At 46.8% G+C, this 15,499-nt stretch overlaps 1 protein-coding gene across 1 annotated transcript; it reads left to right on the forward strand.

Moving 5' to 3' along the window:
* Positions 1–2,004: 2,004 nt before the first annotated feature.
* LOC128837221 (omega-hydroxyceramide transacylase-like) lies at positions 2,005–14,256 on the forward strand. The gene is made up of 8 exons (XM_054028206.1): positions 2,005–2,273; positions 7,558–7,790; positions 8,739–8,804; positions 9,631–9,840; positions 10,288–10,348; positions 10,511–10,579; positions 11,688–11,814; positions 13,502–14,256. Exons 1-8 carry the CDS (start codon positions 2,072–2,074, stop codon positions 13,503–13,505), a joined length of 972 nt encoding a protein of 323 aa, XP_053884181.1. The 5' UTR covers positions 2,005–2,071; the 3' UTR covers positions 13,506–14,256.
* Positions 14,257–15,499: the final 1,243 nt, after the last annotated feature.

The raw sequence follows: 15,499 nt of genomic DNA on the forward strand, positions 1-15,499 counted from the left end.
ATATCCAACCTAGACCTCCCCCACTGCAACTTGAGACCGTTGCTCCTTGTTCTGTCATCTGCCACCACTGAGAACAGCCTAGCTCCATCCTCTTTGGAACCCCCCTTCAGGTAGTTGAAGGCTGCTATGAAATTCCCCCTCACTCTTCTTTTATGCAGATGAAACAAACCATTCCTTCAGCCTCTCCTTGTAAACCATGTGCTCCAGCCCCCTAATCATTTTCGTTGCCCTCCGCTGGACTCTCTCCAATTTGTCCACATCCTTTCTGTTGTGAGGGGCCCCAAACTGGACACAGTACTCCAGATGTGACCTCACCAGTGCCGAATAGAGGGGAATAATCACTTCCCTTGATCTGCTGGCAATGCAATGCAGCCCAATATGCCATTAGCCCCCGTGCCAAGAAGGGCACACTGCTGACTCACATCCACTTTCTCATTCACTGTAATCCCCAGGTCCTTTTCTGCAGAACTGCTGCTTAGCCAGTCAGTCCCCAGCCTGTAGCAGTGCATGGGATTCTTCCATCCTAAGTGCAGGACTCTGCACTTGTCCTTGCTGAACCTCATCATATTGCTTTTGGTCCAATCCTCCAATCTGTCTAGGTCACTCTCGACCCTATCCCTACCCTCCAGTGTATCTACCTCTCTCCACAGCTTAGTGTCATCCATGAACTTGCTGAGGGTGCCAGTCATCCCCATCATCCATCATTAATAAAGATGTTGAACAAAACCGGCCCCAGGACCAACCCCTGGCTTGATACTGGCTGCCAACTAGACATCGAGCCATTGATCACTAACTGTTGAGCCCAACAATCTAGCCAGCTTTCTGTCCACCTTATAGTCCATTCATCCAATCCATACTTCTTTAACTTACTGGCAAGAATACTGTGGGAGACCATATCAAAAGATTTGCTAAAGTCAAGGTATCTCAGGTCCACCACTTTCCCCATATCCACAGAACCAGTTATCTCATCATAGAAGGCAATCAAGTTGGTCAGGCATGAATGGTGAATCCATGTTGACTGTTTCTGATCACCTTTCTCTCCTCCAAGTGCTTCAAAATGGTTTCCTTGACGACCTGCTCCATGATTTTTCCAGGGACTGAGGGTGAGGCTAGTTCCCCAGATTCTCCTTCTTCCCTTTTTTAAAGATGGGCTCTATATTTGCCTTTTTCCGATGTCCCCCGATCGTCACAAGTTTTTAAAGATAATGGCCAATGGCTCTGCAATCACATCAGCCAACTTCCTCAGCACCCTCGGATGCATTAGATCTGGCCCCATGGACTTGTGCACGTCCAGCTTTTCTAAATAGTCCTTAACCTGTTTTTTTCACCACTGAGGGCTGCTCACCTCCGCCCCATACTGTGCTGCCCAATGCAGCAGTTTGGGAGCTGACCTTGTTTGTGAAGACTGAGGCAAAAAAAGCATTGAGTACTTCAGCTTTTTCCACATCCTCTGTCACTAGGTTGTCTCCCCCATTCAGTAAGGGGCCCACACTTTCCCTGACCTTCTTCTTGTTGCTAACATACCTGTAGAAACCCTTCTTGTTCCCCTTCACATCCCTTGCTAGCTGCAACTCCAGTTGTGCTTTGGCTTTCCTGATTACACCCCTGTATGCTGAAGCAATATTTTTATACTCCTCCCTAGTCATCTGTATAAAGTTTCCGCTAATGTATATGATGCCCATGTAGTGGATAAGGAAACTGTTACTATATGGTAAAACTGTGCCAGTTCGGTGGAAATGCATTTGAAGTTTGTCACCGGGGTCATTACTGTTTGCACAAACAATGTGTTGTACTTGTACTCTGTGATTACCAATAAAGAAAGCAACCTTCATAATTACTGAGTGCGAAGTGCTATGGAGCAATCCCACTGCTACGAGTTGATGAATGGCGTCAGATAAAAAGACCAAGCGTCTTCTGACTCCACCCAACCCTGCCTACACCTCAGTGCTGAGGGCTCGTCAGCAAAGGCAGACATTCTGTCACTGACTAGAAGCACAATCTGCTGAGTGCTGCTCGGCACCCCACTAACTCTTTTGCAAAGTGCAGGTGTGAGCTCCCAGTGTGGTTGGCAATGGCTGAAGAAGATCCAGAGGGCCCCGGAAGCCCAATCTCTCTCTCTTTTTCAGGTAGTGGGTTTCTTATAAACTACCAAGTAGGAGTGGTGCAGGCTTTATGGGAATTGGCACCTGAAATACTGAGATCAGCATCCAAGGTCTACGGAGCATCGTGTGGGTCAGTTGTAGCTGCATTAGTGGCATGTGAAGTTGATGTAGGTAAGGAAGGTGTCGATTTACTTTATTCCATATGTGTGTATTTTTAAACGTGGCTTCTTCTAGGGGTATTTCAATGGGCAGAGAATCAGATAAATGGAAGGCTGGAAAGGACCTCAAGAGGTCAGCTACTCCAGTGTTTCCCCATGACTGGTCCAAGGACCGGTGCCGATCTCTGAGATCTCCCTGTCACCATTTAGGAAGGCAGGAAGACAGTCCCTGGTATCAAAAAGATTGAGAAACACTGATCTAGTCCATCCCCTTGCACCGAGGCAGGACCAAGGAAACCTAGACCAGCCCTAACAGGGGTTTGTTCAACCTGTTCTTAAAAACCACCAATGACGGGGCTTCCACAATCTCCCTTGGAAGCCTATTCCAGAGCTTAACTTCCTTTATGGTTAGAAAGTTTTCCCTCACATCTAACTTAAATCTCCGATGCTGCAGATGAAGCCCATTACTTCTTATCCTACCTTTAGGACATGGAGAACAATCGATCCTGGTCCTCTTTATAACAGCCCTTAGCATATTTGAAGATTGTTATCAGGTCCCCCTGGTGTGCCTGAGGGTAGCGACTTGTATATATGAGAGAAAGGCTAGTCCAGTGGTTAGGACACTATTTTAGGACTGAAGAAACCTGGGTATAATTCCCTGTTCTGTCACAGATTCCTGTATGCCCTTGGGCAAGTGACTTAGGGCTACTCACAAAAGAGATGCACGTGCCTCAGTCCAAAATGTAGGCATCATGGGCATTCACAAAACCGCTCCTCAGCTGCCACCCAAAGACCTCTGACCCCTACGTTTCTGCAGCTGGGCGTGCACACGGCCCCCCTCAGTCCTGACATGACTGAGCAAGTCGGTGCCAAACTCACATCTAAATCCCAATGGGAGTCCCAAACTAGGCGTTTCTCCATCTGTTTTGCCTGTGGGGACCAATCTGGCAGGCATGCTCAGAGCCACCCTAAGAGCATGCTGCCTCCCCCTCCCATACCCAACAGTCGAGTGGTTAGAGCACTTAGCGGGGTGTGGTTAGACCCAGGTTCAAATCCCCACTCTGCCTGACCTGGAGCCTGACTTGAACACAGGCCTCCCAGGCGGATGCCCTAATGACTGAGCTGTCGTGTATTCTGGCGCAGAGCGCTCTCCTGTAGAAGTGATTGCGCTTTGTCTAAACACTTAACTATTCAGTGGAGTAGGGACTGGAACCATGGGCGCTGACTCTGTGGGTGCTCCAGGGCTGGAGCACCCAGAGTAAAAAATTAGTGGGTGCGCTGCACCCACTGGCAGCAAAGCTCCTCTGCCATCTCCTCCCCTGAGTGCGCTGCATCCCCGCTCCTCCACTTACCTCCCAGTTCTTCCTGCCCTGCTGCCGCCAAACAGCTGTTTGGCTGCTCCGGGAGGGAGGGGGGAGGAGTGGGAACGTGGTGTGCTCAGAGGGGGAGGCAGGGAAGAGGCAGGGCCGGGGTGGGGATTTGGGGAAGGAGTCGGAATAGGGGCAGGGAGGGAGCGGAGACTTTAGGGAAGGGGTTAGAATGGGGGTGGGGCAGGAGTGTGAGGGGATGGGTCAGGGTAGGGGCGGGGACTCATGGAAGGGGTGGAGTCAGGGCGGGGCTGGGGACAGAGGGGGATTGAGCACCCACCGGCGGGAGCAGAATTTGGTGCCTATGACTGGAATGTGGGTCTCCCAGGTGACTGCGCTACCCACTAGGTATTGAGTCATTCTCTGGCTCTCCCTGGCCCATACTTAGGGCTGTTATGGAATGGCTTATTCTGGTCAAGCTCTCTATATCTTTATTTCTCTTGCTCTTTGGCATAATTCCAGAGAGCTACACCTAGAAACCTCTGGCATTTTGCCCCAAACATCTGGTTTCTGCCAGCACTGTCCTGATCTCTGGAGAAGCGGGGGGCAGCCACTGAGAGTGATGGTTGTGACAGATATGGAATTTCCTCCAATATCCCTGGGAGACCTTACTGAATTAAGTTTAAGTATGTTTGGGGTCCGTTGTATTAAACAAATGGCTTGTGTGGGCTGGGATTGTATGTCATGTACCTCCAGAGCGGAGATGGGATGTGAACATTGGGAAGTGTTATGAACTTCAAATATGATACTGAACAATGTGCCAGGCACGAGTGGACTTTGGGGACAAAGAGGGTCAATGTGGTTTTCCTGGGGAATCTCTAGGTGGAGGTGAATGCAAATTCCCCACTTCTGGATATGCAAAAACCCAGGCTACACTTTGAGGAGGGGACCATTTTCTGATGATCACCTGCTCCTGGAGTCTCAGTATCAAAGGCCCCAGCTGTATAAAGGAAAGACTGAACTATTCATGGGGGTGCTAGTTCGAGCTAAGGCTATGAATTTGTAACCACAGGAAAAACCCCTGTTGTGGTTTGAAGGACTGATTCCTACCAGAGCACTCTCAGAGTGAGGGGTGATCTCTGGTAAGTTTGTTAGCATGAGCGTAGGTTCTTTTATTGTTTTAATAGGTTTCCTCAGGAATGCTTTCATGTTAAGAATAAATGTGCTTGCTTACAAAGGGCTGTGTGGTCAATTGTCACGACTGCCAGTTACAGCTGCTTCTAGCCGTCAAAGAGACAGCAAAGCACAGAAGCTGGGCTGTTTAGGCAGTCTGGCTTGCTGGGGATATCACAGGGCAGGGAACTGTGCATCATGGAAAAACCCTGGTCAAGAGGGAGAGAGACACAGGTCTCTACCCACGAGAGGTGATGGCTGAGTTGCTGGGAGCACAGAGTGGGTGCCGTTGGTGGACCACAGAGGGGAATACAAGTGCAGTTGCCCTGAGCTCTGACAGAGGCAATGGGGAACGGGAGCCCTGAATAGAAGACTGGAGGGGGTCTGGATCAAGGGACAATGTGTAAGAAGATGGTAGAGGGATAAATGAGGATTGGGTGGGTCATAACTGGCATATTGCTGCATCCCTCATGCATACCCCCTTTGGCCCAGGGATCTTACTTCCTTTTCCTCCCCGCGGAACTGGTTTGATAAGCATCCTGGAGCTCATCAGACCAGATCTCCCTACCAACGGGCCACAAACACACTTCTCCAGTGTACCTACGCCAACCTGCTAATGTTGTTGAGGAGTCAAAGTTAAGGTCCTGGCATTGCAGCACAAGGTAGATGGATGAGGGGACGAAGCATCTCTCTGTGTTTGGAGGAGGCGCTGAGTCTGCATGCTCTGCACGTTGTTAGGTGTTAGGATATAGTAGGGGGAAGATGTTTCTCTTAACTCATCAATTCCTTTCTTTTAGAGATGAGTGTGGGGGGGGGTTGCCCTTCCGCAAACCAACATGGTTTTGAAAGGAGGTTTGGCTGGTGAGATGTAAGGTTGGACCAAATCCAGAGACCTGTCTCGTGATATTGTGTGTGGGTGAAGCACACTGGGGAGGTGTTAGGTACAGCCTAGTAGCAACATGTGCAAACATCTTCAGTTACAAAAGTTGTTGTCTATGATGCAATATTTAGATTCTGCTCCTGAGGTGAAATCTACAACATTGAGATTGCTGCCAATTTACGGGTGAGCTAAAGCCCTCTGAAGTCTTTCCATTCACCTCAGGATGCTTTGGATCAGATGTGGTAGCCCAATCTCAAAAAAGATCTATTAGAATTGGAAAAGGTTCAGAAAAGGGCAACAAAAACGATGAGGGGTATGGAACAGCTTCCGTATTAGGAGAGATTAATAAGACTGGGACTTTTCAGCTTGGAAAAGAGACAGCTAAGGAGGGATATGATAGAGGTCTATAAAATCATGACTGGTGCGGAGAAAGTAACTAAGCAAGTGTTATTTACTCCTTATTATAACACAAGAACTAGGGGTCACCAAATGAAATTAATAGGCAGCAGGTTTAAAACAAACAAAAGGAAGTGTTTCTTCACACAATGGACAGTCAACCTGTGGAACTCCTTGCCAGAGGACGTTGTGAAGGCCAAGTCTATAACAGGGTTCAAAAAAGAACTAGATAAGTTCATGGAGGATAGGTCCATCAATAGCTATTAGCCAGGATGGGCAGGGATGGTGTCCCTAACCTCTGTTTGCCAGAAGCTGGGAATGGGCGACAGGGGCTAGATCACTTGATGATTCCCTGTTCTGTTCATTCCCTCTCGAGCACACGGCATTGGCCACTGTCAGAAGACAGGATACTGGGCTAGATGGACATTTGGTCTGACCCAATGCGGCCGTTCTTATGTCCTTATGGCCATAATGCTTTCTTGTGAAAATGCAGCTGTCAGCTAAATAGCAACTGCGGGGAGAAAAGATTGTTTCCCCCCTGCTAGATTGTTTGATTTTTGTTTTCTCCTTGACTCCTGATATTTATCACACCACTCCGCCCAACACCCCCTGCAGGAATCACTGGGAAAGCCCAGATACACAGCTCTTTCTTTTGCAACCGTGAGAAGATATGCTCTGAGATTCTTCTTGGAAACAGTTTTCACATATAACCCAGTGCTAGGTGAGATCGCTTTATACTGTTAATTATTTATACATCACGATAGGCTACAATGAATCCAAATGTGCCTAACATATAATGGAGAGCATCAGCCCTGAAGATATTACCAATGGCGTGCAAAGTAACATCCATTGGGCATTATAAATTGTTACTATTACAAGGTCACAGACTGTGAACCTGCTCCCTGGGCTACACCCTAAATAAAACGCTTACGGCCCAGATTGTGGGCCAGAGTGGATTGCAAATGCCTTATTTAGGGTGCCCCCCGATAATCTGATCAGGTCCTTAATAATAATAAACAATAATGGATATTGCCTAGCCCATCATTGCGGAGGGCTTCACAGATGGGACTCGATATTATTTGTTTGGCACATTTTGACTCACTAGACACATTGGACTTGTGTAAATACTTAGTCTCTCTTAACACAAATATTTGTGTTCCTGGGGTTCTGATCCAATTAAATGGAGGCTGAAGTTACCCAGATATCAAATTAACTGTAAGGTACCGTGAGCCAAATTCTATATGCGTACCACACAGCTCCCCTTGACTCTCTTAATCTTAGGCAATAGGCATCTTGGAACAGAGACCATTTCATTACTTGCGTGTACAACACCTAGCACTATGGGACCTCTGACTGGGAATTCTAGCTACCTCCACAAGACAAGTAACAACCACATTCTTGTCTACAGATTTTAGAATATTCTATTCTATAGGTTCTCATATCACACTCATCACTGTATAGCATCTGCTATTGGGACGTGAGAGAATTTGTTCCTTTTTGTCTATAAACACTGGTGATCGAGATCGGTTACTCCCTCCCAGGTCTGATAGAAGAATTTTTTCATGAAGCTATGGAAGAAGTCAGGAAAGCGAGTATTCTCACCCTTTGTCCAGGTCACTGTATGCTTCGGATCATAGAGAAGGGGCTGCGTAAAGAGCTGCCGGAGAACTCACACCAGCTGGCTTCGGGGAAGCTTTGCATTTCCCTCACGCGCTTGTTGGACTTACAGAACGTCATCATTTCAGAGTACAGATCGAAGGAGGAGCTCATACAGGTAACGGTGGCTTTGTTTCCTATGTATTTAGAAGAGGGGGAAGTAATTAAACTGACGATGCGCTAGGAAAATAACAACTGAGTTTATTAGGGAGAGAGGAATCCTGTTGAACTTAATTCAAACTGCAGGTGCAGGCTGGGACGGGAGAATTCCAGCCTGGTCCGGTTCCACAGAGACTCCACCCCCAGCTGAGCATCAAGTTATAAGCAAAATATTCCATCAGCTCTAACTCTTGTTGGCTTATTTATCCAGAGGCCATCTGGATACGGAGGCAGCGGCCACATACAAATTAACCCATAGTGACTGACTCTGCCTGTTGCATGATCTGTGCCCATGAGTGAAAATGCCAGTTCCACTCTGACCTAGCAATTTATAGAGCTATCCAGCTGGATTCACCATCAGTTTCTCTAGAATTCTCCAATCAGGCGGCACAATGGGAATCAAACCTTTAACAGGCTCTTGGAATTCAGTCCTCATTTGAATCAGTTGTGACAATGTGTTGGTCTTAGATGAGTGGGCAGCACTGACTGTAGAAGAGCTGGCCCCGTATGGAAGAAAAGCATCGTTATGCCCAGTTTACAGATGGAAAAAGTGAAGTAGAGGGAGGGGAAGTGACTTGCAGAAGGTCCCATAACAAGTCAGTGGCAGAGATGAGACTAGCCCCCGCCTCACCTGGTCCGTTGCCCTACCTCAGATGGAAAGTGCAACTAACCAACAACAGAGCAGCCAAAGAGCCTGTACACAAAACGCTGGCAACGGCACAGCATCAACACACTGAAATAAAGACATCCAGGCTGTTTCCCCTCTACGCTCGCCCCATCGTGTCAGTCTGAGGTGTTACTTGTAACAATAGGTGCAGCATTTTCAGAGGGAAATTTCTTGGTTGATGATGTGCCTCTAAAATATTTATCTCTACTCACCTGTAACCCTCTGCCCCTCTCCCCACAGGCAGTGATCTGTAGCTGCTTCCTTCCTATCTATTGTGGATTCAACCCTCCCTCCTTCCAAGGCGTGGTGAGTGCATTTTGCCAATGCTCCAGGCGGAAAATGTTCTGATCCCACCAGACGGTGGGCTGACATGGATCTCAGGCATGCAGCTGCGGTGCGCAGTCCTTACTGCCTGGGGTCCTAGTGGGTTATTATTCCAAGAAGCATTTTTGTCAGTTTCAAGTCCATGGGACTTCACACCCCTTGAGATTTAATGCAAGTTTCAGTTTGGCTAGGAGCTGTGGAGGAGGCAAAAGCGCAAATGAAACCAGTGAGCTGAGTTAAGCTCTGGGCATATGGATCCCTCCAGGTTGCAAGTGTTTGCTTGAGCCATTAGCACTATCATGTGCCCGGCTAGCACAAGTTTATATTCATTTGCAGTATGCTTATAGGGCCCGTCCTGAACCCAGAGCTACACAATGGCATCTAGAATCTCGAGACCATGTTCTCACCTGGTGTGAATTGGAATTGCTCCAGTAAACGCAATGGACTTGTGCTGATTTACTTCAACTGAGGATCCACTCCCTAGATCTCTTTACTCCCAATCCGTTGCCTTAACCACGAGACCCCTCTTCATTTAATGGCATTAGCTACATAAGGGCTTGATTCTCATTTGCACTAAGACAGTGTAAAAAGGCCTTAAAATGGGCATCAGTGTGATTTGCACTCCAGTGTTAAGTGGCCTTAATGTAAATGAGAACCGGGCCCAAAAGTTCCCATTTTACGTGCTTAAGTTGTGATCTGGACTTCCTAATGGGATCTGGCTCTCTTGTTAAGGCGTACACGAGATAAGCATGCTGTGATTCACACAGAAGATGAACCATTATCTGATTCAAACCACATGTCTTCTCAGCGCTACGTTGATGGAGGTATGACTAACGTGCAGCCTGGCTTGGACTCGGATACCGTGATCACAGTATCCCCTTACACAGGAGAGGTCGACATCTGCCCGAGGGACTGCCCTGCCTATTTCAGCTGCATTAGCTTCTTCCAAAGCACCTTCCAGCTCTCAGTTGAGAACTTGTGCAGGTTTAGTTATAGTATTTTCCCACCCAGTCCTCCGGTGAGTAGCCTCAGGCACTGCACAGTGCCACATCATTTCAGTATTGCCAACCCCAAGCATGTGAGGATCATAAATCAGCCCCCAGCCCAAATCATGAGATTGCTTAAAAATTGCCTTAGAAAAAAATTGCCTTAGAAAAAAATTCTGGGTAGGTTCTATTTGCCTTCTGATGTTTCAGCCTTTAGAATTCAAATTTTCAGGCTTTTCTCCACAGCAATGTTTTTTAATGAAAGCAGAGATGCACACCAATAAATAAATAAAGTAAATAATTTTTTTTTAAAAAAATCACATGACTCCAGTAGCTGGTGCTTTAAGAAAAACACCAAATATTGCGAGATGCACAATGAAATGGCAAGAGTTGACAACACTGTAATTACTGCCTACAGGGACACTTCTTTTGCAATTGGAATGACTGTCCTTTATAACGCTGAGTGGTTTCCCCTGCAGGTGCTCCGTGAGTTTTATTTACAAGGATATCACGATGCCATTTTCTTCTTACAGAGGCACAGTAAGTGTTACAAAGCTTGGTAGGCCTATGTGAATTAGGAATTCCTAGCTTGTGCCATCTCACAAAGCATCACTGGGATTTTTTGCACAATCCCAGGTCATTACACATCACCCAAGTTCATGTGATTATTTGCGAACATGTAACTCTTGTAATTATCAATAGGGGAGAACGGGACAGTAAATGGAACGGACAAGAAAATACCGCAGCAGACGCCTGTGCGCTGTGACAAAGGTAGAGGATCTGTATTTCTTCTCTCCCCTTGGTTTTCACTAGCTAAGTAACATTACACTGAAATCTCTATGGCATGCTGCAGGAAGTGAAAGGACATGAAGTACCTCCTTTGCAAACCCATCAGGAATGCGGTGAGGAGAACGTCAGGAAAGGGAGGGAGCATAGGTGTCAACTCTGTGGTTGCTCAGGGCTGGAAAAAAAATAGTGGGAGCTTAGCGCCCACCAACCATAGTTGTTTGGTGGCTTGTGGGAGGGCAGAGAGCAGCGAGGGCCTCAGGGAGTGGGGGTGGGAAGAGACAGAGTGAGGGGGAGCCTTGGGGGAGGGGGCAGGGTGAGGGCGGGGCCTCGGGGCAGAGAGGGTTGTGGGGCACCTGCAAAGAAAAATAAAAGTCAGTGCCTATGGGAGGGAGTTAAGGCCATATTCACTAAAGTGACTGTTATTATTAAACTTGCTGAGCTGGTTCTGTGTGAAACATCATCAAATACACAGCTGTTCCCTGTTGCCCCATGGGCTGACTTGGGCCAATATCTCTTGAGTGTCTGGGATCTTTCTCACTCCCTCAGGGCTGAGAGGCAGAGGTGGTTATCACAGAATATCAGGGTTGGAAGGGACCTCAGGAGGTCATCTAGTCCAACCCTCTGCTCAAAGCAGGACCAATCCCCAGACAGATTTTTTACCCCAGTTCCCTAAATGGTCCCCTCAAAGATTGAACTCACAACCCTGGGTTTAGCAGGCCAATGCTCAAACCACTGAGCTATCCCTCCCTGCCCCCATCATCTTATATGGTGATTATTCATTACTTATGTAGCATCATAGATGTGCATTGGGAGCCATGCCCAGCAGCAGCCACAGAGGGGTCTTTGCGAGAGGAGCATGCACTCCAATCTGGATATTGGATGGGTAGCTGGGGGGGGGGGGAGAGGAGGGAGTTGAGGATGATTCTATGGTCAGTGGCTCGTCTGCAGCTTTATCCCTCTGCCCCTGGCACTGACCCCATAACAATAAGGGGGAGCAGATATTTGAGTTTCATCTTAATTGAATTTGCCTTTATTGACCACTTGTTATTTAAGGATTGTATTTGTTTGTTTCACCTCCGTTGGCTTTTAGCGGTAGCTCTGCCTGCCCCGAAGAGCCAGGAGACGCCTGGATCCTTGGGCTCAGCTGCTGAGGTCACATCACAGCATCTTGTGCCATGCAAACTTCACATGGACACGTCACTTCCTCTCAGTGATAGGTGAGAACGACCTGTATGGGGATTTTAGCTCTTTTCACAACAGCATTAGCCATGAAGGCCCTGTCTTCATCAGAAAAGAAGGGGGTGCTCTTCATTCAAGTTAGCAGCAGAGTGAAGACAAGGCTCCCCCCATAGTCTTTAACGCGACCAGTTCACTTGTGTGAAAACTACACACTGCCTTGTCTTCCTCAGGGATGTTCAGCTAATTTGATGGAAAAACACACTTTTTTCCCCTAAGGAAGACACAGCCTAAGGGAGGAGAGAGTGGAACCGATTCTCAGCTGGTGTAAATCAGCATAGTGCCAATGACTTCAGTTAGAGTTATTCTGATTTACCCCAGCTGAGAATCTGACTCCAGTGTCCCTTAGTTGACAAGTAGCTAGGACACCTGGGTTCTGCTCCCAGTTCAGCCACTGATTCGCTGTGTGACCATGGATAAGTCACTTAGCTTGCATGGGTGTATAAGAATAAGTTCTAATAAGCTAAATCAATCAGTGGGAGTTGCTAATCCAGGGTTAAAATTGAAACTGGGTTTCTCTTTTACGTCCTATTTTGCCCTTCCCAAATATATTCCACAAGAAAAGTCATATCAGCTGCCTTATTGATTGATTTGATCTAGTGCCAAAGTACAACTTTTTGTTTTGCAAGATTTGAATTGATTCGGACAAGGGGTCCCTGAATTATAACGCCCTACAATAGAGATGTTAAATAATTCAAAGTCTTCCTATAAACTTCTTCTAACCTTTTATTGTCACTTTGTAAACACCCCTCCCCAGCGCCTCCAAAACAATCCAAATGAGAAAGAAAAACAATTCAATGTAGGCCATGTCTACAGTAGTAGTTATGTCGGCAAAACTTTTGTCACTCGGGGGGAGGGGGGGGAGGGGAAATCACACCCCGTGAGCAACATATGTTTTGCTTGCATAAGCGCTCCTGTGCACAGCGCTATGTCAGCAGGAGCCGCTCTCCCGCTGACATAGCTACCGCCACTCTTGAGCTGATTTTCCATGTCGACAGGAGAGCTCTCTCCTGTCTGCATAATGCAGCTACACAAGCGCTTTTACAGCAGCACAGCTATATCGGGACAATGTGCCGCTGTAACTGGAGAGATGGCCTTCGTTTATTAGAGCCACAGGGATCTATGCCAGGGGAGAAATGTTTGCTCGGTACAGGAAGACAATCAATAATCCAACTTCCAAGGAGGCCATTCCGACAGCAGCCGCATAACTACGCTCTGCAAGGACCTGATCAAAGCCCACTGAAGTCAATGGGAGTCTTTCCATTGACTTAATGGGCTCTGGATAAGGCCCGGAATGAGGACCAGGGCAGTCTATTGTGCTGTCCAGTTGGCCACTGGGCCCACTCTGAAGTACATATGAAGTCACAGAGTTCAAGGCCAGAAGGGCCTGACCTCCTGTATCTCACAGGCCACTAACACCACCCAGCTACCCCAAGTGTGTAGGTGAAGAATGAAATGTGGCTCCTAAACTTCCTTTCTAAATTTGTAGCAGAATCGGGAAAGACGGGTCTGAAATGAAACATGCAGGTGGATAAATAGCGGGATTTACAGAGTAGTGGTAGAGGCAACATGGAGGAATCAAAGTGGCATTTGCCATTTTCTCGACCATCTGATGGTCCAAAATATTATCACCGCTGGGAAGGGATCGTCTCTCTTTACTTTCTCTAGGTAACTACTGACGAGGGCTGTTCTGGAAAATCTAAACCAGGGTGACTTCTTATTAAAAGCCTTCAAAAGTGATGGACCAAGTGAAGATGCTGTTTCCTTGCGCAGAACCCACAGCTGCCATTGACTTCAGCTGAGATCATGGGTGCTCTGGAAATCAGGCTTTACATGTATAAATAATATATAGGTAAAGAAATGGGATTAACACAGCGTGAATTGTGACACCAGGTAACCTAATAGCCTAAGGCCCCTCTGCCATGTACATTGGCCAAACCGGACAGTCTCCACGTAAAAGAATAAATAGACACAAATAAGACGTTAAGAATTATAACATTCAAAAACCAGTTGGAGAACACTTCATTCTCCCTGGCCACTTGATTACAGACCTAAAAGTTGCAATATTACAACAAAAAAACTTTAAAAACAGACCCCAACGAGAGACTGTTGAATTGGAATTAATTTGCAAATTGGACACCATTAAATTAGGCTTGAATAAAGACTGGGAGTGGATGGGCCATTACACAAAGTAAAACTATTTCCCCATGTTTATGCCTCCCCCTCCCCCACAGTTCCTCATATCTCCTTGTCAATTGTGGGAAATGGGCCATTTTCATTACCACTACAAACAGTTCTTTTTCTCTCCTGCTGATAATAGCTCACCTTAACTGATCACTGTCCTTATAGTGTGTACGGTAACACCCATTGTTTCATGTTCTCTGTGTATATATATATCTTCCTTCTGTATTTTCCACTACATGCATCCGATGAAGTGGGCTGTAGCCCACAAAAGCTTATGCTCAAATAAATTTGTTAGTCTCTAAGGTGCCACAAGTACTCCTGTTCTAATAGCCTGTGCACATCTCCCTTCCATTCCTACCCCACCTTGCCTGCCCTCCCTTCTCACTGTATCACACTGCGTTTTATCCAACTATCTGTGCAACCCCTGGGATGGGGTTCAGAGTCCAGCAAAGGACCCCTGGGGTGGCCTTTGGAATGAGGTCAGGTGCCCTACTCCTCTCTGATTGTAAGGACCTGGGGTAGAGGCTATGTTTTTTGTTTGTTCTATGCATAGCTATAGTGCTGTATTATAAAATACAGGTCTGTCGCATCTTACGCACATTTAACATGCGCGATTTCAGCTTTACGCGGTCGGCAAAAAGAAAAAAAAAAGAGAAATATAACAGTTTTAATACTGTGCCTGTAGTGCGGGTGATTCCGCCTGCCGTTCAACTCAATGTAATTTTGACTATACGCGGTTTTCGCTTTACACGCTAACCGCGGAACGGAACCCCTGCATAAGATGAGACTCGCTTGTAATAATAAAGATTCCTCTTTCCTCCGATATATCAGAGCTGATTACATCTGTTGCGTTTCCCATACACAATGTGTAAACAGGTACTGTCAGCCAGGAAGAGCTTTTATTTCAGATTTAAGGGAACAACTAAGCAAGAAAGAACAAAAGTAAAGTCTCCAAGAGCGGGCACAGTGTGTGTCTTCTGAAACAATCTGCACTGAACTGCATGCTCTGCAGCTGCTGATCTCTGCACACCAGAGAGCCCTTATAAAGGGGTATTATACAGAAGGCAAAGGCGTAAGAGTTACACAATGAAATATACTGCAAAGCTTAAACAAATAGCCCTTCTGCACCTTGACTAACCCAGCCCCATCAGGGGAAGAGGAGAAGCCACAAATCTTAAGAGATGAGTGAGTGTGAAACAAATGTGTCTGTTAATCTGAGTCAAATCCTATGGTCTTTACTTAAGCAAAACTCCCACGGAAGTCGCTGGGGAGTTTTGCCTAGCAAGAATGAAGGACTTTCCCTTGGTCTTAAAGTCCTTTGTTGATGAACCACTGCTCAGTTAAGGGGAAAGACCCTGTGGGAGACCAAATCAATGGGAGCTGCAAAACCATCTGTTTGTAAAGTCCAATACTAGGCTCCAGTTGAGCAAAGCATGTGCTCAACTTTAAAACAAAAAGACGGTCCGTGCACCAAAGAGTTTA

This window comes from Malaclemys terrapin, chromosome 4 (genome assembly GCF_027887155.1).
Source record: "Malaclemys terrapin pileata isolate rMalTer1 chromosome 4, rMalTer1.hap1, whole genome shotgun sequence".
NCBI lineage: Eukaryota > Metazoa > Chordata > Testudines > Emydidae > Malaclemys > Malaclemys terrapin.